Source organism: Acomys minous (genome assembly GCF_964271855.1).
Source record: "Acomys minous genome assembly, chromosome: 13".
NCBI classification, from domain to species: Eukaryota; Metazoa; Chordata; class Mammalia; order Rodentia; family Muridae; genus Acomys; species Acomys minous.
In genome coordinates, this window is record NC_140495.1 from 10,330,820 (window position 1) to 10,358,057 (window position 27,238).

General features: G+C 42.2%; 1 protein-coding gene across 2 annotated transcripts in view; it reads left to right on the plus strand.

Annotated features, from left to right (window-relative positions):
* Positions 1-1,722: 1,722 nt before the first annotated feature.
* Positions 1,723-27,238, plus strand: part of PDCD6IP (programmed cell death 6 interacting protein) — a 56,542-nt gene continuing 31,026 nt past the window's right edge. Inside the window, exons 1-7 of one of the 2 annotated variants that reach the window (XM_084753225.1) lie at positions 1,723-2,095; positions 11,065-11,119; positions 13,829-13,898; positions 20,162-20,289; positions 21,999-22,152; positions 23,952-24,052; positions 26,115-26,246. In XM_084753225.1, coding sequence (XP_084609351.1) covers positions 1,887-2,095; positions 11,065-11,119; positions 13,829-13,898; positions 20,162-20,289; positions 21,999-22,152; positions 23,952-24,052; positions 26,115-26,246 — 849 coding nt within the window. In that variant the 5' untranslated portion in view covers positions 1,723-1,886. The remainder of the gene's footprint in view (positions 2,096-11,064; positions 11,120-13,828; positions 13,899-20,161; positions 20,290-21,998; positions 22,153-23,951; positions 24,053-26,114; positions 26,247-27,238) is intronic. The other variant, XM_084753226.1, reaches the window with a different exon arrangement.

The following is a 27,238-nucleotide window of genomic DNA, read 5'->3' on the forward strand; positions in this document are numbered from 1 at the left end:
GTCGGGCTGTCATGTCCCTTAGATTTCTTTCTATACAACCACAGTTTCCCCCACACCCCAGGATGAAAAGCACATATTGTTGAAACGTATATACCAGTTACCCTCAAGAATACCACATAACTTGTTATCTTACCTGTTGTATTTCTAACAGTGTGTTTTGGGCTGGAGAGATGGCCCAGCTGTTAAGGGCACCAGCTGCTCTTCCAGAGGACCCAGGTTCACTTCCCAGCACCCACATGTGGCTCATCACGTCTCTCATCCATTTCTGATGCTCTCTTCTGACCTCAGGGGGCACCAGGCACACACATGGCACACAGACACATGCAGGCAGAACACTCATACACACACAAAAATAATAAAAAAGTTTAAAAATGTGCGTTTGGTGTGAAGGCTTGAGAGAGTCAACGTAGTTTTGCCTGGGATGCTTCACAGATGACATTTTCATTTACGCCTGCTCCATCAACTCAACACTGGTGAGCTGGCTCAGCAGGCAAAGGTGCTTGCTGCTGATCATGACCACCTGAGTTCCATCCCTGAGACCCACAGGCAGAGAGACCAGACTACAGCAATTGTACCCCCCCAAATAAATAAAACATATGAAACATCAAATTTATCCCCTGGGAGGCCTTCAAAAAACATTTTATGTATGTGTGTGAGAGCTGGTCCCAGAGGAGGCCATCATCACCTTGAGTTCCAGACTGTTGCAAGTTGCCAGAGAGGGTGCTGGGAACCCAGTTCCAGTTCTTTCTCTGGCTGAGGAGCAACTGCTAAGCTATTTTTCTAGCTTCTGAGGGAGGCCTTTTTAAAATGTAAAAATAAATTGCTTAAGTACCCTTGATCATACAAAACAAATTCTGTACGTTGACTACACATTCTTCCATAATGATTTGTGGCTTCACTCTTCAATTTCTTTTCCTTCTGTTCCCCTACTTGCCTTTTAAGGTCTGATATGGGACACATGTGCTTTGGTTTGGGAGGCTCTCCCTCACCACTCAAGTCCTCTCCAAGGCATCTGCTCAAACTGCTCATCTTCTGGGAGAATGCTTCTTAATTTATCCTGCTTATATGTTCTTCTAAGAGATTTGTTTTACCTTACTACCGTCGGTCCTTACCTGGCTGACTGTGGGAAGGTGGGGGCTTTGCGTTGAGGATCTGCACACATAGTGGGACCTTCAACAGTAGTTGAATTGACCCATCATACATCACAAGACCCCAAGGGCCTCAAGGTCTGGCCTCATAGGAGAAAGCATAACAGAGTATTTCACCACGGGGCTGAATAGTTATTGATCTATAAAATTAGTTATAAGTAACAAAAAATAAAATTAATTAAAAATATTTAAAAAGAAAAATAGAACACAATCTAAAGAGAAATTTAAAAGTCTTTTTGAGCCAGGTGGTGGTGGTGGCGGTGGTCGCGACGGCAGCGGGGCACGCCTTTAATCTCAGTCTTCAGGGAGGCAGAGGCCGATGGCTCTTTGTGAGTTCGAGGCCAGCCTGGTCTACAGAGTGAGTTCCAGGCAGCCAAGGCTACACAGAGAAACCCCGTCTCGAACAAACCAAACCAAACCAAAGCAAAGCAAAAAGATCAAAACCAAAATCTTTTTGAAAGTTTAACCACCACGTAGGCAACCGCCGGATCGCACCGCGCAGGCGCCGCAGAGGCGAGACCAGGTGAGCCACGCCGTGGTGGCACCGTCACGTGACTGAGCGGCGCGCCCCTTCGACTGCGCCTGCGCGGGGGCTCCCGGAAGTGGCCGGCTCGAAGCGCTGGCGGCCCAGTCCGTCGGCCCGTCGGTCCGCTTGTCCGCTGCCGGTGCCGAGCGCGCCTAGGCCGTGGTCGCTGTCCCTCCGTCTCTGCGGCCCGAAGCGGCGGCCGGGCGCTCACTATGGCGTCGTTCATCTGGGTGCAGCTGAAGAAAACCTCGGAGGTGGACCTGGCCAAGCCGCTGGTGAAGTTCATCCAGCAGACGTATCCGAGCGGCGGCGAGGAGCAGGCCCAGTACTGTCGCGCGGCCGAGGAGCTCAGCAAGCTGCGGCGCTCGGCGCTCGGCCGCCCGCTGGACAAGCACGAGGGCTCGTTGGAGACGCTGCTGAGGTGGGCGCGGGCCGCGGGCGCTCCCTCCCAGCGCCCCCGCTTCCCACCCTCCCTCTCCTCCCAGCGTCCCCCTCCCCCCCCCTCCCCCGCCCCCCAGCTTTGCCTCGCTCCCTTTGCCTCTCCCCCGCGCCTGGCCTTTCCTCTCTGACTCAGGCCAGCGGCGTAGGTGTGGTCAGCATTCTTTCCCGGTGAGAGGACTTGTATCCCTGCCCTCCCTTCCGGGTGGCTTCTGTCAAGGGCCGGTTTACCTGAGAAGACGTCGGCCACGGAATGGGTCTCTCTCTGGTCTCAGCCGTTTGACGGGTTTTCACTTTTTGCGTCTTACAACTCAAGTCTCTCTCTCTCTTTTTAACAATCGCTGTTTATGGCTTTCCTGGGCCACATCCAGATTTCCTAATAAACAGGGAAGTGAAAGAATTGGGACACTGGATCAAATGTTGGTTACTCATTACTTGAAATAAGTCATCTTCAATCCACATAATCAGATGCAGATCGACAGTTGTGAAAGTTAGGAGCCACAGTCATTTGATAGAAAACTTGAGTGGCGGACCACTCAGGGCTTGCTTAAATCTTTTGATGGGGTGTGCACCCATGCAATACATTGGTTGCAGTTGATGAGAACGCTGGTACTTAATGATGACAACGTTTCTGTGGTACCTTATGGTCCAATATCCTGGAATATGATATTGTTTCACGTAGGAGACACTTGCGTATTAGGGTGCAAGTGCAAAAATCATGAGTCAAGTAGCTTAGACGAAGATGTTCTGAGAACAGAGTTACCTAGTGACATTCCTTTCTTAGTTTTGTCATCAGTAGAGTTCCTGTTTGCCACTGTGTTTCCTTCGTAGGTGAGAGCCGGCAGTTGATAGCTCCTGCCTTAGTTACAGTGGCTCACAGCTCGGGGTAAACGTTTATCTGCTATGGAGGCAGACTTCCAACAGTTCTGCCATGAAGTTTTAAAGTGGATTTGCATTAAAGGGCCCTGAGTTTTCGTAAAACAGTAGGGAATATCTCAAAGCACTCCATTGTAGCTGCATACTGCGTGTTGTCTACGGTCATCACGTGTGGACTGTGTATTCAGCCACTGTCTCACTTTATACATATATCGTGTGTGCCTCTACGGCAGTAGCTCCCAACCTGTGGGTCGTGACCCCTTTGGGGAAGCATATCAGATGTTTACATTATGATTCGTGACTAGGGAGGTCACAGGGAGTAGCACTGAAGTCATTTTATGGTTGGGGTCACCACAACTTGAGGACTTGTGTTAAATGGTTGAAGCATTAGGGAGGCTGAGAACCACTGCTCTGAGGGAAGTGTGGCCTTCACCTTAAGAGTCTTTAGACTGAGAGTTCCAGGAATTTGCAAGTGATCTGTTAGATGCCTAAGGCACTGGATGCTTCCTTGGGTTGTCGACTTGCAAAATCTGAGTTCTGCCCACTGTGCCATCTCTACGTATGCTTACTTTTAAGGAAAGGATTATAAATGCACTATTTCTAAGAATGTTCAATCTCTCACCCTCTCCCTCTCTCTTTCTTTCTCCCTCCCCCTCCCTACTCCCCCCTCTCTCTTTCTGGGTGTGTGTGTCTGTCTTGCGTGTTGCGTGCATGCCTTGGCTTACATGAGGTCAGAGGACAGTCTATAGGAGTTGGCTCTGTGGATAGGCTTGGTGGCAAGCATCTTCCTGTACTGAACTTTTTGGTGAGCTCTGAAGAGGTGTTTATTTCTAAACTAAAATCTTTAGAGATTTTTGTTCTTATTTATTGATTTGTTTATGTGTATGAGTGCTCTACTGCATGAACACCTGCAGATCAGAAGAGGGCATCAGATCACTTTATAGATGGTTATGAGATACTATGTGGTTGCTGGGAATTGAACTCAGGACCTCTGGAAGCGCAGACAGTGCTCTTAACCACTGAGCCATCTCTCCAGCCTGAGGTTTTTGTTCTTTACAGTGTTATTTCCCATGCTGGATTTGTTTTGGGGGCCATCTTTCAGACATAGCATATTGGCTTTCTCAAGCGGCGCTAAACTTGCTTAGGTCTCCTACATTGTTAGGTATGTACCTTAGGCTAGAGTCCTGATATGTCTAAGTTTCCGTGAATGATAGAGAGACAGGTGTGGTATGCTCTGCCGTTTTGATAGATTTCCTTCCTAGAGAACTTTGGTACCTGAGTCAGAGGCGGAACTGGAGGGTAGCTAGTTAGTGGTGCCTGCTCCCTCTGTGGAAGTACATAGTCTTGTATTTGGCTCTCTAGGAGCAGTGTTTTGCCTGTGGTAACTAGTTAGCCTTGTAGGCTTTCTCTTGTAAAGCCATAGCTGATCTTGTTGTGTTGGAATTTGCTCCACGCTGGTTAGACATTTTTGATTTCCATTGACTGCCCTTCCTTGTCACCTCTCAGAACTTGTTCTAAGGCAGCCATCGCATAGTTTGTGGTCATGTAAATGTAGAATATTTGGCCTCCTCTCCCCATGCAACTGAGGTTTTGCTAGTTGACTTCAGGCAGTGGAGGAAGAGTTTTGGTGTAATGGTTTTAGTATATTCTATGCAGTCATTCTTTTATGCCTTTGAAACAAGTAATTTCATATCCTATTTCCTTCCTTGTTTACTTTCCAGAAGGGGTCAGGGTTAGGACTAATGGGCTGCCTGGTTTGTTCTGTTTTGGTTTTGGCTGCCTGTTTTTTGTATGACCTGCAAACACCACCTGGGTGGGTTAGCACTGTGAGCCTTGGTGGTCTGTGGTGTTCTGTGCTTCATTCTGCCCTTTGCTTCCAGTGCTTTTCCTGTTGCCTGTGTTCACACCACAGCCACCTAGACTTACTATGCTGCCACCCACACATTGGCTACTCTAGTCAGTTGTGGTTGGCACCCCAGTGAACCCGCCTGGAAGTTCACAGTGAATTATTTTGTTTCCCCAGAGGAGAGGAGAGTACACTGGGATTTGGGTGAGAAACACAAAGGGAGAAAGCTTTGTTTTGCTCATGATTTCAGAGGCTTCTGATCTGTGGGTGCTAGTTCAGTTGCTTTGTGCCTGGGGTGAGGTAGCTAGAGCAGATGGTGATGGCAGAGGCTGCTCACCTCATGCAGCAGGGAGGTTTGGGGAATGGGGATAATGGAATATGAAGTGGAAAATATGCACCACAGAACAGATATGATAAGGACAAGTTTATTATATAAGCATGGGGAGAAGGAAGGGGGAGCAACTCAGGGAAGGAGGGAGAGAGGGAGAGAGAGATAGAGAGAGAGAGAGACAGAGAGAGAGAGAGACAGACACAGGAAGAGAGGAAGAGAGAAACAAGAGAGTAAGAGAACAAGAGCGAGGGATGAAGTGGGTTTGTCCTTTTACCTACTGGCAGGTAGGTAATGACATCCTAGGTTGCTAGGCAGACTGGGGCAGAATGCTAACAGATAGCCAGAGAGGAGAGGGCCCTTCCAAGGCACGCCTCCAGTGAGTGATCCTTGCCATCCAGCTAGACACTACTTTCTAGTAGCCTGAATTGGGCTATAGAACTCCACAGTGGGTTAACTCATAGATGAGCATTTCCTAATCCAGGCAGCTCTCCATAGCACCACCGGCTGGAGGCTAAGCCTTGAACCAGTCAGTTTTGGGGTGACACTTCATATCCAAACTAACTATGGCAGATGCTGGCCAGGTTGGCTAGCTACTTCTTTCTCACTTCTCCTGCAGACTGCACTTTTCAGAGAATATCTCCAGTTGATGGGAGTTGAGGGGCAGGGGCAGGAGCAGGAGCAGAAGTTTCTTTTTTGTTCTGTAAGCGCTTACACACTTTTCCCTTTCACCAACAGTCTAGAATATCCTTTTTCTGAAAAAAAAGTTTGCCAATTCTTGGTCTATGTCCCGCTTGTCCTCACTATGGCAGGTACATCTTCAGGCTCTGTTGCTTCAGGCCTCGCTGGACCCTCTTAGGGCCTAGGGAAGGGAGTGAAGGCTCCGAGTCAGATATGTAATTTATTGACCTGAATGTGTAGTGAATATCTGATACTGGGCCTGAGAGTTGAGTGGTGGCCAAATAATGTCAATGTCATTTAAAAAAGAAATTGAAAGTAATTTTAAGTATAATGGGTGTTATTTTTCATTGTTATTGTAAGACACCATGGCAGAGGCAACTTAGAAGGATGGATTTGTTTGAGCCTAGAGCAGTGGCTCTCAACCTGTGGGTTGTGATCCCTTTGGCAAATCCCTGTCTTCAAAAATATTTACATTATGATTTATGACAGCAAAATTACAGTTATAAAGGAGCAACAAAGGTAATTTTATGGTTGGGGTCACCATAGAATGAGGAACTATATTAAAGGATCACAGTGTTAGGAAGGCTGGGAAGGCTAAGACTGCTGCTCTAGAGGCATGAGCTCCTCACCATCGTCAGGGAAGCATCAGGCAAGGCAGCCGGTGCAGCAGGCTGAGGGCTCACATCTTGAACCACAAGCAGGCAGAGAACACACAAGCAATCGTGAGAGACTTAGAAATCGCAAAGGCCACTCCACTGACATGCTTCCTCCAGCACAGTAGCACCTCCTAAACCTGCCAGTCAGCATCATCCATCGGGGACCGAGAGTTCAAATGCCTGAGACCATGGGGGACATAGGAGACATGGTCACTACCACAACAGTAATCCGTCAAAAGGTTTTAATACTTAAGATTTTGTTCCTAGGGGTAAGGGCCCTTTCTTACATAACCCAGCCATGTCTTTCATAATCAGGAAGCCGCCTGACTTCATCTGTTCAACTCACGTTTTGCTGATACTCCAATAGAGAGGTTTACAGGCCCAGGCTCTGCCTCCTGCCAGTGCATTGCTTCAATTGCTAATGCTTCTTGAAAGTTCTTCAGTTGGAACAGCTCTCCTTTTGTCTTCTGAACTTTGCCTTTCCTTCCCTTTTATGGTTACTAGGAATCAAATTATGCAGGGGCGCAGCCGCTCTAGGCTAGTGAACTACATCCCACATATGACCTTGGCAGTTTTGAAGAGCACAGGCTAGTTACTTTGCAGAATGTCCCTTGATAGGTGGTTTCCTCTCCCTCCTTACCTCTCTCCCTTTCTCCCTTCCTTTTTCTCTTTTCTTTCTTCTTCTTCTTCTTCTTTTTTTTTTTTGAGACAGAGTCTTTCTATGTAGCCCTGGCTGTTCTGGAACTTACTGTATAGACCAGACTGGCTTCAAGCTCACAGAAATCCTGAGTGCTGTGACTAACGGTGTGTGCCACCATTACCCGCCCCCGCAACCCCCTTTGGTAAGGTTTTGTGTCTTATTTCCTTGTGGCTTGGGTGTTTGTGCCCAGATGTACCAGTGTGCTGTGGTGCATGTGATAGCTTGGATTTTCACTACTTTGTTAAGGTATTGTTTGCCAGGTTCCTGGACCTTACAGTTAATGAGTATGTTAATAAAGGTATCAAGCTTTTATTATTATCGCTTTCTTTTACTGAAGCTGGCCTCAAACTCTCTGTTCTTCCAGTCTCTGCCTTCCCAGTGCTGAGTTTACAGCTGCACAACACTGCCTCTAGCGTATATAATGCCAGGGATTGAATCAGGGTTTTGTACATATTGCTGGACTGTCTCAACCTGTCAGTCGCCCAAGTAACGACACGGAGACTTTTTATTAATATGAAAGCTTGGCCTTAGTTTAGGCTTGTTCCCAACTAGCTTGTATAACTTAAATTAACCCATTTATAATAATCTGTGTTCTGCTCCTTGGCTCCTTACCTCTCCTCAGTACTGGTGCTTGTTTCCTCGTCTGCGTCTGGCTGGTGAATTCTCCATGCCTGATTCTTTCCCAAAGATCCTATCTCTGCCTAGAAGTCCTGTCTAGCATCTCCTGCTTTTTCTATAGGCCATTTAGCTTTTTATTAAACCAATCAGAAGGTGATGGAGAAGATGTTTACAAAACATTGAGACAGGTGATGCTTCCTAAAAATAATAATACCAAATTCTGGACAGTACTCAGCCCTCTGCTGGTACAGAAATCCACATTTGAACAGTACAAAGACAACCTCCACACAGTGCACAAGAGATTATCCCAGCAGTACATACAAAGCTTTGATTATTTTAGTATCCATTGATGGATATTATTACAACCAGATATATAATGTAGGAAAAGATTTACTAGTTGCCATTACACAGTCACCTGTTTTTAGTCATCTGTTTATTTATTTCACAAGACTGTTATTCAGTGCATTGTGATTTTTCATTGTGGTTTGATTTGTTTGTGTGTTCATCAGTATGGGTCTATGTATATGTGTGTACACTCACAAGGTCAAAAGGCAACCTTGGGTGCCATTCTTCTGGTGCCATCTACCGTGTTTCTTTTTCTTTTTGGTTTTTTGAGACAGGGCTTCTCTATGTAGCCTTGGCTGTCCTGGACACTCTTTGTAGACCAGGCTGGCCTCGAACTCACAATGATCCGCCTGTCTCTGTCTCCCAAGTGCTGGGATTAAAGGTGTGAACCACCACGCCTAGTCTTTGTTTATTTTTCTTTAAAGTTTATTTATTTACTTATTTTTTTAATTTTGTGCACATAAATGTTTTGCCTGCATATATGTCCATAAGCCTGGCTCCTATGGAGACCAGAAGAGGGCACTTGTGTTTTAAGATGGGGTCTCTCACTGACCTAAAGCTTGTAGAGTAGACTAGGCTGGACAGAGAGCTTCAGGGTCCCAGATAAGCTGAGGTTACAAGTAGGGCATCGACCTCTCCTCATGTTTGCTTGGCGAGCACTTTACTGACTCAGACCTCTCCCCAACTCCTTGTCTTACTGTTCTCCTCTTGACTGTTAGGAGTTCCTTAAAACTAGTTCTTTGTGGTTTGTTTTGTTTTGTTCTTTATTTTTCATGTCCTCATCACTTTCTGGCTTTAGTCTTTTGTTTTCCCAGTTTCATCCATTTCTCTGAGAAACACTGGTGCCTCCTGTTAGTGCAGGACATTATTTGTCTGGTGTGTTTTTTGTTCATGGCTTCAAGGCCCTCTCAGCATATATATATTAGGAAATGTATAGTACACATTTATAGTTGTTCTTATTTATCTCTACAGTGTTAAAAATATGAGTTGACATTGATACTTTTAGTCCAGTCCAGAATCACAGTTTGTTTCAGCCCTGCTCCTTCCAGGACTTAGGATTCTTTCTGCCGACAGTGAGGTAAATGGCTCCCATTAGCTTCTGTGTTTACAGAATGGCTTAGTTCTTTTAATTTGCAGCCAAACTTATTGCCACTCCAGTCAGACATGTTATTTTCTGCCTCTCATTTGCCTTCTCACAACTTTCCCCCAGAAGTAGTCATTGGAAAGTTAGTCATGATGAAGATGGGGGTATGTGGCAAAGAGTAAGTGAAAGGAAGCGGTCAGCTGTAAAGCTTAGCTTTGACCCTCCATCCTCCAGCTACTGTTTAAAGGCTCACCCTGAGTGCAGGCGCTCGGGCTCGGGGTGATTTGCTGCATTGTGTGAGAGACTGGCTTCTGTGTGGAACATACACTGCAAAGAAAAAGAAAGAAGGCTTTTGGGTTGGCAAACTTGAAATAGATGCACTTTGTGAGCTTTTGGGAGCTGCGTGTGTCAGAAATGGACATGCCTAAAACGTCTGAAAGTGGTAGATCTGTTGTTAGTTAGTTGACTAGATATGTGAACTTGTCCAATGGACATAGACTTCAGTCAACCTTTTCTAAATTTGAGACAGGCTCTTACTATATAAACATGGCTGTTATGGACTTGCTATGTAGAAAAGGCTGGCCTCACAGAGATCTGCCTGACATCGCCTCCCCGGAGATGGGATTAAAGGTGTGAGCTGTCACATCAGGCCAAAAATAGTCATCTTAATAAAGTATTGTAGGGGGCTGGAGAGGTGGCTCAGAGTTTAAGAGGACTGGCTTTTCTTCCAAAGGTCCCAAGTTCAATTTCCAGCAACCACGTGGTGGCTCACAACCATCTATAATGAAATCTGGTGCCCTCTTCTGGTGGGCAGGTGTACATGCAGGTATTGTATGCATAATAAATAGATCTTTAAAAAAAATAAAGTATTGTAAGAAATACAAAGTTTTCAAGTATGTGTTTGTTTACTTTTACTGAATAATATGAAGTTAATATTTGTCTGTGGTGGTAAGCATTCTTGTTTTTTTTTTAAAAATATATTTTATTAATTTATTCATGTTACATCTCAATTGTTATCCCATTCTTGTTCATTTTTAATTTGCCTCTTCATTGTGCACAGTTTAGTGTGTGGTATAATTGTTAAAAGATTGTGTTTAGTAACCTTAAGTGGTTAAATTGGATCTGTAGGCCACTGTAATTGGGGACAAATATTCTATTGCTGTGAGGAGACATGGTGACTGAGGCAGCTCTTATAAAAGAAAGTGTTTAACTGGGGCTGGCTTACAGTGTCAGAGGTTTAGTTCATTGTCATCATGGCAGGAAGCATGGCAGTGTGCAGGCAGACATGGTGCTGGAGAAGGAGCTGAGAGTTCTACATCTAGACCCACAGGGAACAAGAAGAAAGGGACACTGAGGCTGCTGGCTTATGCTTTTGAAACCCCAAAGCCCACTCCTAGTGACACACTTCCTCCAATAAGGCCACTCAACGAGGGTACACTTTCCAACCCCTCTCAAATAACTGCTATTATTTAATGACCAATTGTTCATTCTCATCGAAACCACCACAGATAGTTTTGGTATATTCCTTTAAAATTTATATCATTTTAATTTATGTATATGGGTATTTTGCCTGCATGTATGTGCACCATATGCGTACCTGGTGCCCACAGAGGCCAGAAGAGGATGTCAGAGTCTAGAAGATCTCCTGGAATTGGAGTTACAGATGATTGTGAGCCACTGTGTGTGTTCTGGATAGAACTCAGATCTTCTGGAAGAACAGCCAGTGCTCTTAGCTGCTGAGACATTTAAGTTGGGTTTGTATAATAAATTCATGTCATTTTACTTTGCTAATAATTAGCCTTTCTCTGTTTGTTTTAGGTATTATGACCAGATTTGTTCCATTGAACCTAAGTTCCCATTTTCTGAAAATCAGGTAAGCTGTTAATTTTGCTATAAAGTTATGATTGTTAGTCACCCATTTCCTCTCACCTGTGGTTTCCTTTCATTGAAGTCAACGATGTGTTTTTACTGTGTTTAGGCTTCTGTCTGATGTGAGTCTTGTCTTCCTGAAGATTATCCTGAGTTTTCTTCATGTTCTCAGTCAGATTTGAAGCTGTATAGAGCGTTAATCTGTATTTTATGTCAATGGGATCTGTTTATAGATGAAAACAATCTGCTCTTTTCCCCTTTGGTTTATTTTATTTTACTTTTTGAGGGTTGAGACAGGTTCTCTGACTGTCCTGGAAACCAGGCTGGACTTGAACTCATAGAGATATGTCTGTTTCTGCTGGGATTCAAGGCATGCTGCCACTATGCCTGACAAGGTCTTTTGTTTGTTTTTAGTGTTTTTTTTTTTTTTTTAAACAAGGTCTCTTTTTCCTTTCTTTCTTTCTTCTTCTTTTTTTTTTTTTTTTTTCTGAGACAGGGTTTCCCTGTGTAGCTTAGCTGTACTGGACTCACTTTGTAGACCAGGCTGACCTTGAACTCACAGTGATCTGCCTGCCTCTGCTTTCCAGAGTGCTGGGATTACAATCGTGCACCACTGTGCCTGTTGAGACGGGGTTTCTCTGTGTAGCCCTAGCTGTCCTGGAACTCACTCTGTAGACCAGGTTAGCCTCAAACTCACAGAGAACCATCTGCTTCTGCCTCATGAGTACTAGGATTAAAAGTGTGTGCCACCACTCCTGGCCCATTCTTGTACTAATGGTTTTGCAGATGACATTATCATTTGTTGAGATTCGCTTTAAGGTAGTCCAGAGTGAAAGGTGTGTGTACATGTGTGATGATGGGAAAGGCATCTGGAGTGGATGGACTCAGAAGAGTACAGGTCGAAGCTGCTGGGAGTTCGGGGTATAAGGAAATGGTATGTAGGAGTTGTGTGTGTTTGGAGGATTTCCTAATTCAGTTTAAAGATTTTTGTATTTTATTTTGATAAATTATTTAAGTAAAGCTAAGTTCTTTCAAAGTTTCATATAGGTCAAAGTTATTTTAATGTTAGGGAGAAAGCCACGTGTGGTGGCACATGCTTTAAATTCCAGTATTTGGGAGACGGAAGCAGGAGGGTCTCTGAATTCAAGTCTAGACTGGTCTACAAAGTTCTAGGATGGCCAGGGCTAGGCAGAGAAACTCTGTCTAGAAAACCAAAAACAACAGAAAGTCTTAGGGAGAGGTGTAGGTCTCCCCACTTTTTGGGAGGGGGGTACTAGCGATTGATCCTGTGGCTCCTAAGCACTCTATCACCATATTACACCCCCAGCCCTCTTTCTGCCTCCTGTTTTGAAGCAGGACCTCATTAAGTTGTTGAGGTTGGCCTTCAGCTTATGTAGCCCAGGTAAACTTTGAACTTGCCATCTTCCTGCCTCAGCCTCCTGAGTAGCTGGGAGTAAAAGGCCGTGTTACTAGGCCCAGCTAGTTTTTCTATTAGGTGAAATTTATTTTTATTCATCTGTAATCATGCGTAACTTGAATCTTTACAAAGTAGCTGTATTGTATAACTACAACTCAGATCAAGAAATAGAATATTATCTTATTCTTTTCTCTCCCCTAAAGCATTCTCTTATGCCTTAACAATTATTTTATTAGTGTAAAATTAATTGTGAAGCTTCACAGTTTCCATTTTGAATGCTACTTCTAACTGTAAATTCATTAAGTTGTATAGTTTTTGAGTCTGGTTAATTTTGGTATGATATTTTTATTTTTAAGATTTTAAAATAAGAAACTATATATATATGGCCATATGTGGTGTTGCATACCTTTTTTCCAAGCACTCAGGAGACAGAGACTGACAGGTTTCTGTAAATTCAAGACTCGTCTCATCTATATAGTGAATCCTTGTCTCAAAAAAAAAAAAAAAGACTATTTTTTAGTAGCATGTAATTGCATATATGATGTATGTGTATGTCATATCTGCATGTGGAAGCCAGAGGACAACTCTAGGAGTTGGTTCTTTTCCTTCCATTTTTGTATGTATTTTGGACATTGAACTCTGCTTGTAAGGACTGTGGTACAAGCTCTTTATCTGCTGAGCCATCTCGTTGGTCTAATTTTTTCTACTTTTGTTACAGTGCTTTTCAGTTTGACCCACCAGGAAACCTTTCAGTGCTTTATTTCCTTTCCTCTCATTATTTATAAAGGCCATAGAGGGGCTGGAGAGATGGTTCAGCCATAAGAGCTGTTCTTCCAAAGGTCTTGAATTCAGCAAACACATGGTGGCTCACAACCATCTACAGTGAGATCTGGTGCCCTCTTCTGGTGTGCAGGCACCACTGTATAAATAATAAAGAAATCTTAAAAAAAAAAAAAAAAGGACCACACAGGCTGGTTGTGGTGGATGCCCATAATCTCAGCACTCAGAGGCAGAGGCAGGCGGATCTCTATGAGTTCAAGGCCAGCCTGGTCTACAGAGCAAGTCCAGGACAGCCAAGGCTAACACAGAGAAACCCTGTCTCAAAAAAACAAAACAAAACAAACAAACAAAAACAGAAAACAAAACAAACAAAAAAAAAAGAAGAAGAAAAAGAGATTATTGGCTAGAGGTGACAGCTACACAGGTTGAGCTTTGTCTCCTTACTGGATTTTTCTTCAGTACTTAACAAAGTCCAAAGAGGTAATAAAAGTTTTTGTTTCTTCTCATTCACTTTAGATCTGCTTGACGTTTACTTGGAAGGATGCTTTTGATAAAGGTTCCCTTTTTGGAGGATCTGTAAAGTTGGGTATGTAATTTTTAAAAAAAATTATAGACTTAATGATCATTTTTACTGTTTATAGATTTTTAAAGTTGCTCTCTTAATGACTCCTTGTGAATACTACAGTTGTTTTTTTATTTTAAATCTCATTTTCTTTTTTTGACTTCAACTTCTAATCCAATGTAATTTCAAAATATTTGCAGAGCCCATGCCTTGCCAGGCACTGTCCTAGTTACAAAGATGCATGAGCCAGTTGTGTCCAGTTTGGTTGTAAAGACAGCTATCTCACTGAAATGTACTATGCATACATATGTGTAGGGTGCACCATTTGATGATGTTTTGGTCCATGGGAGACTACATGTATGATGGTGGTCATGTACGATTGTTGTCTGGTGATATTGTACCTGTCTTTGTATAGTTACATGCACAGCAACAAAATGCTTAAAGACTTCAGAGCTTATGAAGTCATTGAGGTATGGCTGTAAAATCTCATGAGAGCTCAGATGAACAATAAGTTAATTTTACCTGTAGAAAGCAGGCAATGAGTTAGGCTTTTTAGACATCATAATTAAGGTCAGAAGGTGAAGATGTTTTTAATCAGCCAGCACAAGCTTTAATTTCCTCATCTGAAAAATGCAAATAGTATTTACTTTATGGAGTTACTGTATAGGTAAAAAAAGTGAAAACATTTAGTCTTTAAATATTTCATTAAAAAAGTTTCAAAAAAAAAGTTTCAGTGTTCATTAAGTATTAGTTGCAATAAGTAATTAAATAATACTGCTACTATGTATAAACTATAATATGTGTGTACATATATGATATACCTATTTTTATAAATATTATATGATGTGCATATATTTTATATAGTAGATACATATCTACTACATAATGGCCTATATTATATATTATATAAAATATATACTAAATATTTTGTTATTACATACATAGATACACTTAAGTAAATATTTTGTATATACTAAATATTTTGTAATGTATATAATAGATACATAGATGCACTTAAGTAAATATGTGTATAGCTTTGTATAAAGGTGAGGAAGTAGGAATATTGTATATTATGTTATATGTTCTATATAAAATGTGATCAGTTTCACCTATTTGTGAACATGGATTGTGAAGAGGTACAAATATACTCTTGAGTTTGTACTTCCCACTTACATATTAATAACCAGTCATTGTAATTATTTTCCCAGGTACTATGGCCAGGGCTTCATAAGTATCATGTTACTGAGTTCCCCAGTAACCCAGTAAGGAAAGACACTTTCATAGCTAGTTGAGTATTTTGGCTTGGAAAGCCGAAGTGACTGCAGGTGAAGGGTGTGTGGCTGGGACGTAAAGGAGCTGAGATAGGAGCACAGAGAACCTGCCTCTAGAACTAGAGAGGCAGACCGTTGAGAGAGCTGTGAGAGATGGTGAGACTAGACTAGGCAGTGTACATGGTTCGAGAAGCTTTGGGCTTGGAAGAACTTTTGGGAAGTGAAATTGACTGACTCTGCTGCCTGTCAGAGGGGTGAGGAGGAGCTGAGGATTGACTCTTGAGATTCTGCCTGTTGGATGTTCAGTTTATGGTAGGTTGAATTTGGCTTTTCTGTGACCTCTGTAAGCATTTCTCTGACATTTGGAAATAGTAGATTTGAAGCTCAGAGAGAGAGAGAGAGAGAGAGAGAGAGAGAGAGAGAGAGAGAGAGAGAGAGAGAGAGAGAGAGAGAGAGGTTAGTTCTAGATTTGGTAGCAGTTAGTCACTAGTGATAAAAATTCATCCCCTCTGATAGATTATAGGCAAAAGCATATAAAAACCAGAACTATGGTGCAGTCGAGAAAAAGTGTTTGGGCCATGGAGCACACAAGAAAAGTCATTCATGGTGGAAGTGAATATTACATGTTCTCAAGGTGATGCTGCCCAGTGGTTCTGACACCTGGTTGCATGTTAGGACAATTGGGGGACGTGCTAAAGAGGAATATGCAGTATAGTGTACTTGTGCCACAGAAGGAAATGTTGGGGTGGGACACTTGAGTAACCCGCCCCTAGCTGATGGGTGATTGTGCAGTCCAGGTGGGGCTAAATGGCCTGGGTTTGGTAGGGGAACATCTGGAAGACGCCAGATTGTGCTGGGCGGGTGGAGGATGTGTATGAGGAACTGTAATCTGCAAATGTGGCTTTCTTTCTTTTCTTGTCTTTCTTGCTTTTTTCTTTTTCTTTTATTTTTTTGAGACAGGGTTTCTCTGTGTAGCCCTGGCCATCTTGAACTCACTATGTAGACCAGACTGGCCTCGAACTCATAGAGATCCGCCTGCCTCTGTCCCCCAAGTGCTGGGATTAAAGGCGTGCACCACCACTCACTTCCCAGCAAGTATGACTTCCTTGTATCAGAAAGTTTACAGTTATGTTGAGGGCCAAGGCAGCACTGTGAAGAGCTTGGAGCCAAGGTGAAGAAAAGGTTTAGTGCTGTGTGACTTGGCTGATCTGTAGCTCAAACTGAGGAGCTGATGACAGGGCACAAGGGAAACATGAGTGAGATGGTTGAATGGGAGGTCAAGTTCCTACAAGTGGGGAGCTAAAAAGTAGAGTGTAACTGAATACAGGAAGAGGAGGCAGTTTCTGTGCTTTGACAAGTCTAACTGTGTAGTTCTGACTAGCCTGTGTAGAACAGGCCACAGGGTGAACGTTGGTCATTTCTAGTAGCAAAAATTAGAAATTGAATTTCTTCAACAGTGTCTTACTGCACACTTGCTAGACTCTGCTGTCCTTTTAGAAGAGCAAGTGACCATGCTGGCATGTATGTGGTGGCATGCTAAACTGTGCGTGTAGAATACTGAGTTCTGCAGTCTGCATTGTACAACTTTGAGGTCCTTTGCTTTGGCCTACTAGAGACACTTGATAAAAAAACCTGTTCCAGTTCCTCCCTGAAGCTTGCATTCAGGCAGTCTGAGCATTTGTAGTGGCAATTTATGAAAACTTGTGTTTAAGCATGCCTGTAATTATTTGTGAAAATAGAAAAAAACTGTTTGTTTCTAAGAGATAACATAGTAGATGATTTAAATTTTTTCTTTTGTAGTTTGTTTTTTAGCAATTGTTTGAATTTTGAAAAACCGTTTTTATTTATAACTTAGTTCTTTCCTTAAAATAAACAGGGTAGAAGAAGAGATGTGGAAACAAGAACAGTGTTGGATGCTAGGAAAAAATGTGCTCTGTCAAAAAAAAGAGCTTTTTTTTTAAAAGCTGGTTTAAGTTTAGATGTTATAGGAGATACCATGACGTTAGAAAGATATGAGGCCTAATTAAAAGAACAAAAAATAATGAGAAATCTCTCAGATATGAGATAGCATGAAAATAAAATGACAGATGACAGCCTGGGCTAATGATATTTATGAGAAATAATAGACAACGCTTATCACTTGTCTGTTTAGTTGTAACACTTAATTCTTCAGCTCTTAGAAGTTTTAAAAAATACTTCTTTGGTGTCTCTCACCTGCCCCTCTGATTCCTTTTATTAAAAAAGATTTATTTATTTGTTTGTTTGTTTGTTTATTTATTTATTTATTTATTATGTATACAGTGTTTCACCTGCATGTCAGAAGGGGGCATCAAATCCCATTATAGATGGTTGTGAGCCACCATGTGGTTGCTGGGAATTGAACTCAGACCCTTTAGAAGAGCAGCCAGTGCTCTTAACCTCTAAGCCATCCCTCCAGCCCCCCTCTGATTTTTTATTAGTCTGATGTTGGTGGTTCTGAGTCTTCTTTCCCTTCTCTCCCTCTTCCCTCCCACTTCCCTCCCCCGTCCTTCCTTTTTTTATTCTTTTATTTTTTTTTTTAAAGAAATGCTAGTAATCCAGATTTAAATTTATGTAACTCAATTACTTAAAAACATCCTGTTTGGATTTGGTCATGGCCACTACTCTGTAACCCTGTGCTACTCCATGCATATTCTCCCTTAAGGGTGTTAGCTTTGACTTGCTGTAATTGTCTGCACTTACTCTGGGCTCAGTTATTAGTTGGCTTTGTTTTGAGATAGTGTTTCATGTAGTCCAGGCTGACCTGAGCTTCTTATATAGCCAGGCAGGACCATGAAGCCCTGACCCTCCTGCCTCCATTTCCCAAAATGCTGGGCTATAGAGGTGAACACCACCGTGTCACCTTGATCATTTATTTTTATTCAAGACCTCCTCACACTATTTACTATTTTGTGTTACTTTGTTTTCAGGTAGTTATTTAGAATGTGATTGGAACAGTTGAGTGGGGGTCAAGAACAAATAGAGAGGTGCTGACGACTTCATGGTCCTACTGTGTGGAGTAGATAGCTGTCATGCTGCTCTGGGCCTCTGGGCCAGGCTGCGTACTGTTCTGTGTAGGCAGCCTTCTGATTGTTTGGCCTGGTGATGTGTCTGGTGAACTATATATAAGTTGTTGGAAGTAGCTGGGAGCTATTAGGTCCCCCTGCCCCCCAAATGGTTTCTCTGTGTATCCCTGGCTGTGCTGGATTCACTTTGTAGACCAGGCTGGCCTCAAACTCACAGTGATCCACCTGCCTCTGCCTCCGGAGTGCTGGGATTAAACGTGTGAGCCACCACGCCCGGCATAGCTGGGAGCTATTGTAGATTAAAATAATTTCTTTTTTCTTCCTTTTTTTTTCTTTTCTTTTGAGACAGAGTTTCTCTGTGTAGACCAGGCAGATCTTACAGAGACAGTTTTCTATTGGTTCTCTCCTCAGATGACTCTAGCTTGTGTCAAGTTGACATAAGACTAGCACACTTTCAGTACTGTGCGATCACTTTGCCATCTGATTTTAAAGCTCTCATCTTACAAAACTGAAGTTGTACCCATTAAACAGTAGCTTTCCATCCTGCTCTTGTCTCTGAATCTTACTGTTGTAGGTGCTGCATAGAAGTAGAATTGTATGCATGCCCTTTTAAGATGTTTGAAGAAACACAATGCATAGGATTACCGTTTAACCACTTTGAAGTATGTGGTTTTTTGTAGTGCGAGGTACCTCTAAGACTGAGACACAAAACCTACTGACTCCTATCTTTGGTACCCACTGCCTTTGTACTTTGTATCTTTAAGACTTTGACTCCCTTAAGTATTTCCTGTAACTAGAATCTTAAGTATTTTTGTGACTGTTTATTTCACTTAATGTAATGTCCTATAAGTTTGTCTTTTCAAAAAAATGTGTTTTAAAAAATTTTTTAAATTTAAAATATTTTTAAAATGAAAAATTAAAAAATTAATTTAAAAATTTAAAATTTAATTAAAACTTTAAAAAAGATTTATTTATTATATATACAGTGCTCTGCCTGCATGTGTGCCTGCCCACCATAAGAGGGCACAAGATCTCATTATAGCTGGCTGTGAGCCACTATATGGTTTCTGGGAATTGAACTCAGAACCTCTGGAAGGGCAGAGTCAGTGCTCTTAACCTCTGAGCCATCTCTCCAGCCCCTAAAAGTTTGTCTAGGTGTAAGTTTCTTCCTTGGTGGTTGACTAATAAATACTTCATTGTATGCATATACATTACTTTATTTATACATCCATTGGTTGATGGTCCTCAGGTTGCTCTTTGAGTGTAGAACATAAGTGTAGAAATTCCTTGATGCATTCAGTTCTTTTTAGCTTATACCCAGGAAGGGATCTCTGAGTCATATGGTAACTTATTTTTAAATTTTTTTGAGGACTCACTGTTTTCCATTATCACTCTCAGTATTTTATATTCCTTCCAGTAAAGATTGCAGTTTATCTCCATTATCATTAACCCTTTCTTTTCTTTTTCTTTTTTAAAAATTAAATAGCCTATGTTGATGGATGTGGGGTGTGTGGAAGACCATCCAGGAAACACTGGCATTGATTCAGGATTATGTTGATGAAGGGCTGGTTTAAAGTGTGTGTGTGTGTGTGTGCGCGCGCGCATGCACATGCATGCACATAAAACATGCATTGTGGGGGGTGACGATAATTTGAGAGGTCATGAAAAGTGGAAATGATAATATTTGAATTTAAGTAATTAAGGAAAAAATAACATGAAAATGAGTTTTATATTTTGAACCTGGCTATTGTAAAAATATGGAAACAGAGAGAAAGGAGAGAAAGAATAATTGATTCATCTTTTGAGTTCTTGAGGATGGACATAATGTGGGAATATGGACAACCAGCCTGCAGTAGGTGAGCAGGCAGGTCCTGGGGAAGCCCGTGGGGTAGAGGCCATGGTACTTCTCATTTAAACATTGTTTTCTTTAGAAAAAAATAATGATATACTTTTCCTTCTCAATTTTTTCCAGCTCTTGCAAGCTTAGGATATGAAAAGAGCTGTGTGTTGTTCAATTGTGCTGCCTTAGCTAGCCAGATTGCAGCAGAGCAGAACCTGGAAAATGATGAAGGATTGAAAGCCGCTGCTAAGCAGTACCAGGTATGCAGAAAAGCAGTTCCTACACAGGGGCACACTGGGCGCAAGGAGTGATTGGCGTTAGGTGATAGCTGCTGCCTTCTTCATGACAGAGCTCCGGGAAAGTCATGCTCTTAAGTAAACTGATCCTTGCTGTTGACTTCAGCACTTGTTCTATGGCCCATGTCTGTTTTCCTCCCTGTGTACACCCACCTAGCACCTAGCACAGTGCCTGGCACATAACAGAGGCTCAAAGAACGTTGATTGGACAACAAAGATGAATATATGAAAACTTCTTATAAGTAAATAACTTCATTCAAAAAAGTCTTAGACATTTGTATGTGTGTTTTTTCAGGGCAAGACACATCCAAATTTTCAGTGACAAAATTAAGAACTTTTGGCAAGAAAATATGTTAACCATAGACTTTGGAGAAGTCATGTTTAAATGTAGTTGGGCCTGGAATGTTCTGACAATAACTATCTTAGGGAATAACCGTAGGCTAATATGACATGCTGTTTTGTGACAATTTATTATTTATTCAGTTTTTGTTTATTTTTTTCAGATGAAAGATCTGTCTGTCTATTTATATTAAAGTTTCATTAAAAAAGTGTGTGTGCGTATGGTTGAGCGTGTGTGTGGAGGTCAGAGGACATCTTGTGGGAGCTGATTTCTCCTTCCACCATATGAGTCCGATGGCTTGACCCCAGGTTGTTAGGCTTAGTGACAGGCAATTTTACATCCTGAGACATCTTGCTGGCCCATAATAGTCTTGTTAATATACTGACTTTGAGTTTTGTCTGTGTGGCTTACCAAGGTAACACACTTTAAAATTCCAGACTGATTCCCCCCCCCCCTTTTCTCAGCTTAATTTTTAAAAAAAGTAATTTTAGTAGTCTCCTCAACAATATAGGAAGAAAAATGTAAAGGGGAACATTTACTAGGACATTCTAAAGACCAGATAGAAATACTTTCCAGTGGCATTGCTGGCCCCCAGAATTTACCATATGGGGCGTCTCCTAAGCCCAGTGTGCTTATTTGAAAGATGACTTTGAGATATAGGCAGGAGTGTTTCCATAGTAAGAACAGCTGAGTAGAGGCTGGAGGAATGTCTCAGTCAGTAAAGCACTTGTCTTGTAAGCTCAGGGACCTGAGTTGATCCCCCAAATCCGCATAATAAATGCTGGCCTTGGTGGTATATGTTTGTAATCCTGTTCCCTGGGCTCTGTGGCCAGCCAGTCCAGCCTAAGGGGTGAGCTCCAGGCCAGTGAGAGGCCCTGTCCAAAAGGAAGCGGGTTGTGGGCCTGAGGATGGCACCAGGGATTGTCCTTTGGCCCACATGCATGCGCACATGTATGCACATGTAGATGCACACACTCATACACTTGTATACACACATGCACACGTGCACACACACATAGCCATTTCAATAGTGTTTTATCTCTTCATCAGTTCCTAGGTAAGTTTTGAAGAAGTGTATCTAATAAATTAAGTTTGATCACCTTTTGCCATTCACTTACTTTACTCTCCCCTGTAGTCTTCTTTGAATCTTGGTTAAATTTTTTGTTGCTCTAGAATTGGGGTGAGGCTCCATCTATGAATGAGGTGCTTTAGATCCCAGTATGGAACTGTATCTATAATTGGCATCCTTTCAATCAGCATGTAGAAGATGTTTGTGTGTAATAGTAGAAAATTAAGTCTCATTGTTAAAGATTTTTTTCCCCTCTTTTTCTAGTTTGCTAGTGGTGCCTTTTTACATATTAAAGACACAGTTTTATCTGCCTTAAGTCGAGAGCCTACTGTGGACATATCTCCAGATACTGTTGGGACCCTCAGCCTCATTATGCTGGCCCAAGCTCAAGAAGTGTTTTTCTTAAAAGCCACAAGAGGTAACTCCAGTTTCTTCTTTACTGTTGTTACATATGAAAACAAGTACTGGGCTTTTGTACAAGACAGTGATTAGAGCACAGTGGGTTCCATGTAGGGACGGGTGGTAATGGTCATTGAGTAGTTGAGCTCACTTCAGAGGGAGAGTTACCTGGAGGAAGATGGAGTGCTTCATGTGGTAGTGGCTAGTGCTCTGCTGTGGGATGGCTATGGGACTGCTGCGTTTGAATTCGTCAAGAATTATTTCTTTTAAGATTATATTTAAGGGTGTATGTAGGTATCTTCTCTGCAGGTACAAACAGGGGCATGGGTCCTTTGGGGCTGGAATCACAGGTGTTGTGAGTGGCTTGATATGGGAGCCAGGAGTCTTTCTTCATGACTGAACAGCAAGTGCTCATAAGCATTGAGCCATCAAGTAGTCCTTTTAAAACTAGATGGAGATGTAAGTTCAGGCAGTGTTCTTGGTGACTAGGAGGATGAGGACAGTAAAGGTATGTGAGTCAGTATGAGAGGTAGCGTGTACACTGCACAAGTACAGAGAAACTGAAAGTGCAGAAGTGCAAACACATTTTTTTCTAAGAGGCATCTTAGTTGGGTGTGGTGGCTCCTGCCTGTAGTCACTACACTTGGGAGGCTGATACAGGGGATCACCATGATTGTGGGATAATGCTAGGTTGCCTAGTGAGTTCCAGGGTAGCCTGGCAACAGCCCGAAACTTTATACACACACACACACACACACACACACACACACACACACACACACACACCCATTTGTGGTTACTCATGTCTATAATCATAGCAGGTAGACGCAGGCTGAGTTGGAGGCCGTCCTTGGCTATAGTGTGAGACTACTTTAAAAACAGGTGGTGTGCAGAGGGAAGAGAGAAGCAGCTTATGTGGAGACAGAAGTCATATACCTCAAAATTCCCCTTTTACTTTACAATGCAGTGTTCTCTGGAGTAGTCACAGAACTCCGTAGCCATCATCACCACCTTTTGTTAGGGTATCATCACACCCAAGAATAACCGTCAGGACTCACTCCTGTACTTCTGTAGCTGCTAGCAGCCATTAGTCTATTTCTGTGGTGTTCGCTTGTTTATGGAATTATGTTTATTTCTTTAGAAACAGGCTAATGTAGTCTTGGCTCGCTTTGGGACTTGCTGTGTAACCAAGGATGGCTTTGAAGTTTTGGTTCTCCTGGCTTTATGCCCATTGTTTTGCTACTTGTGGAATAGTTTTTGTGCAGAAGACTAATTTTCATCAATATAGATTTCTTTAGACAGACGTATAAAACTTTACTTTTGTCTTTTTTTCCTTAAGTGTGTATGGGTGTTGTGGTTGCTGAATGTATGTGTACAGCTATTGTGCTTGGTATCATTGGGGGCCAAAAGAGGGCCTACCATGTAGGTGTTGAACTGAGACTGGGTCCTCTGGAAGAGTGGCCAGTGCTCTTAACTGCTGAGCCATCTCTCCGTCCCAGATGTATACTTTTTTTTCTTTCTTTCTTTTTTTAAAATCTCAGTGCCTATGCCATCATTTAGGGGTTATCTCATTCATCTTATTTTATTTTGTGTGTGTGTGTGTGCTTGAGGGTTGGGGAGGGGAAACAATGCTGGCACATGTACGCCACTGGTGCTTATGTGGAAGTCAGAGGGCAACTTTCAGGAGTTGGTTCTCACTTTCCACTGTGAGTTCTCGCTATCAAAGTTGTGCAGTATACACCTTTACCTGCTGAATTTGTTGCTGGCCCCTGTCGCATTTATTTCAGCTATAATGATCAGTTTAACATTTTATTACAGACAAAATGAAAGATGCCATTATAGCGAAGCTGGCAAATCAGGCTGCAGATTACTTTGGTGATGCTTTCAAACAGTGTCAGTACAAAGATACTCTCCCCAAGGTCAGTTACTGTCTTCAGAGATAGTTGTTATTCTGCATGTGGGAATATTTTTATGTATGGGAAACAAGTCGAAAAGTATGTTTTAAAGAGAAGCATTTGAAGAATAGTTTTTAGAATGTTTCTTACTGTTCTCCTAGGGGATGTCTTTCTGTTTACTCTTCACTAACCCTCTTCCCCCTGAGCTGAAACTCCTCCGGGAACTTTGATTATCCTCAGTCACTGTGTCATTCTGGCTCTTGGTAGTTTTGGAAGAAGCTGGTGACTCACATTTTAAGTCATTGTCCTGTTTTCTTAAGGATGAGCCTTAAAACACAAAAACAGACATGAAGAAAAAAAAAGGAAAAGAAAACTTAAATTCATCTGATTCCTTGACTAGAATTACATTTTACCAACAGAGATAGGAAATTTGGCTTGTGATGGACATCTAGGGAAAAGCAGCTGTCCTGACCACTTGCCACAGGGAATGCTGTTTGAATGTGAGCTTTTCTGAAGGGGTAATAGAAAAGACTGTTCAGAGATGACTTATAAATGACAAAGCATGTGATCATGACAGTGGCACGAAGGATGTTTTAACTGCTCTCCCTCACAGTTGGTCAAGAAATTAGTTATCTGTGGTGGTAAGTGATGTTTTCAGGAGAATCTGTGAGTTTACATTATCCAGGGATCTTCATAAATTATGAAACTGCAGAAAAAATAGGGTACAGTTAAAAATAGACCCAAGGTTCCCGGCAGTACATGAGCAGTGGAGAGCCAGTGTCAGGATGTAGGGGTTTAAGACATTCAGGACTTGAGAGCCTTGCTGGGCACTTGTCTGGCACCTAGTGCACTGGGTCCCATCCACAGCACTGCTACAGTCTTGATGCCCCAGTTTAGAAGTTTGCCCAGGACCTTTGTGTGTTGGTACCATTACTCAGAACATCTCTCCATGTTTAAATGTCACATCCTATCACATCAATAATTCAGTCCTGTCACAGTCTAATCACAGTCCTGTCATTTCAAAGGCTTGTCAGCCATCTCTGCAGGTTGCCTGGGTCTTCCTGGAACATCTTTACCAAGATGGTGTAGCCTTGAGTACCAGCAGTTTCAGACTGCAGTGACTTTGAATTTCTCCTTTCTCTAAGTCTCCTGAGGTATTGTCACACCAGTTCTAACTGGATATCTGCAAGAAGTGCCTCAGAATGCTGGTGTTTTCCCTAGCAGACAGAAAACACTCATGGTAGTAATTCGGCTCCTGATACAACAATTATTTAGTATATTTATTGGATTTTAAAAAAATACCATGTGCTTCAGAAAAACAGTGAGATTGCAGGGTAGGATTTCACATTTTGGAAGAGCCCCTACCAGTATAGTGGCTTCTTAATTCATGTGTTTGGATTTAAGTGTATTAGACTATAGTTATTTCAAAAGTAAATTAGGACAAAGTTATACTGTATCATCACAGTTAGTCATTAGTGCATTTGTATGCCTGCAATGTACTTTTGAATATATAATACTGAAATGTTAATATTTATATACTAAGTCATTTTTTATTGGCTACCATAATCTTTATTACAGTCTTGTAGTATCTGAATTTAAGTGAAAACTCACCTTACTGTCTTTTGTCTCTTAAACATGACGAAGCAGTCAGCCCTAGAGCAGTTTCATTAGTGTATGTGAGTAATGGTGGTGTAGGCACCTGAAGGCTGGGCAAGGGTTTAAGAAAGCCTCTAAAGCCAGGTATTCCTCCACGGACTTCCCAACTCTTCCCAATGCATGCCTCCCTTTCTTCCTTGTAAACAAAATGCTGATCTTCTGATTCCTTAGAATGAGCTTTAAAAAAACTTGAATTGGCTTCACTTAACAGTTTAAAACAAACAGACAGATAAATTCTAATTTTAACTGAAAGAAAATTGAATTCACAGATGGCAATTCCTGTAAAAGCGCAAGGTCTTCTCGCTCACACCTAATGACTAACCTATCTAAACGGTTCCTGGGTGATTGTAATTTCTGTCTCCTTCTCCTTTCTCTTCCTGCATCCTTGTTGTCTGTGATGGTTTGTGTGGTTGGACTCTCCCCTGGTCAGTATTTTTATTTCCAGGAGGTATTCCCCACGCTGGCTGCAAAGCAGTATGTCATGCAGGCCAATGCTGAGTACCACCAGTCCATCCTGGCCAAGCAGCAGAAGAAGTTTGGGGAAGAGATCGCAAGGTTGCAGGTGAGTCTCTTGGTGATAAATGAGTGTCTTGGTGATATCCTTTTCCTGAGGGAGACCCAGGTTTGCCTTTAAACATTTTTCTCATTCATTGTCTTTACCAGCAGAGTCAAGTGATGGTTTTCATCTTTATATTTGCAAAAATCTTACATGTTATCTAAAAATTCCATTAAAATTTTTATTCTGTTCTCTTATTTATCCATGCTTATTTTAATGTAAAAATGTTCTAAATTGAGCCGGTAGTGGTGGAGGGGGTGGGGTGCATGGCTTTAATCCCATCACTTGGGATGCAGAAGCAGGCAGGTTTTTCAGTTTAAGGCCAGCTTGGCCTACAGAGTAAGTTCCAGGACAGCCAAGGCTGTGCAGAGAAACCCTGTCTTAAAAAACAAACAAATAAACCAACAAACAAAGAAAAAAGAAAAAGAAAAAAGTTCTAAATTAATTGTCATGTCCAAGGAGATATGTACTCCTTTACTTGTGTGGTGGTAGGCTTGTAAACTGGAGATTATACTCCACAGTTTGAGAGTGATGTGGGTTTATGGACTCTGCTCTTTTCACTGTGTGATTCTTTTTCTTTTGTATTGTATGTACGGGGCAGGTGCTTTTGCCCTTCCCTTTGCTGTGTGCTGTCTCTCTGTCTCTGTCTCTGTCACTGTTTCTGTCAGTCCTTGTCTATCTTTGCCCCCCCTTGCCCCCCCCCATGTGTGTGTCAGTTTTGTGTCGTGTGTGGTATGTGTATGTAGAGGCCAGAGGTCAGTATCAGGGGTCTTCTTTAGTCTTTCCACCTTGGTTTTTGAGAAAGAGTTTCTCACAACCAGGAGCTCATTGTTTAGTGTCTCTGGTCCCCCTGTCCCATACCGGGAGCTACGGTGGGAACGACAGGCTTTGTAACCAGGCTGGGCGCACCTCCTGATCCCCCTCCTCCAACTTCCTGAAATGTTGAGGTTCTTAGTATACTTCACCATGCTCTGCCAAATTTTAGCTGTTATGAGAAA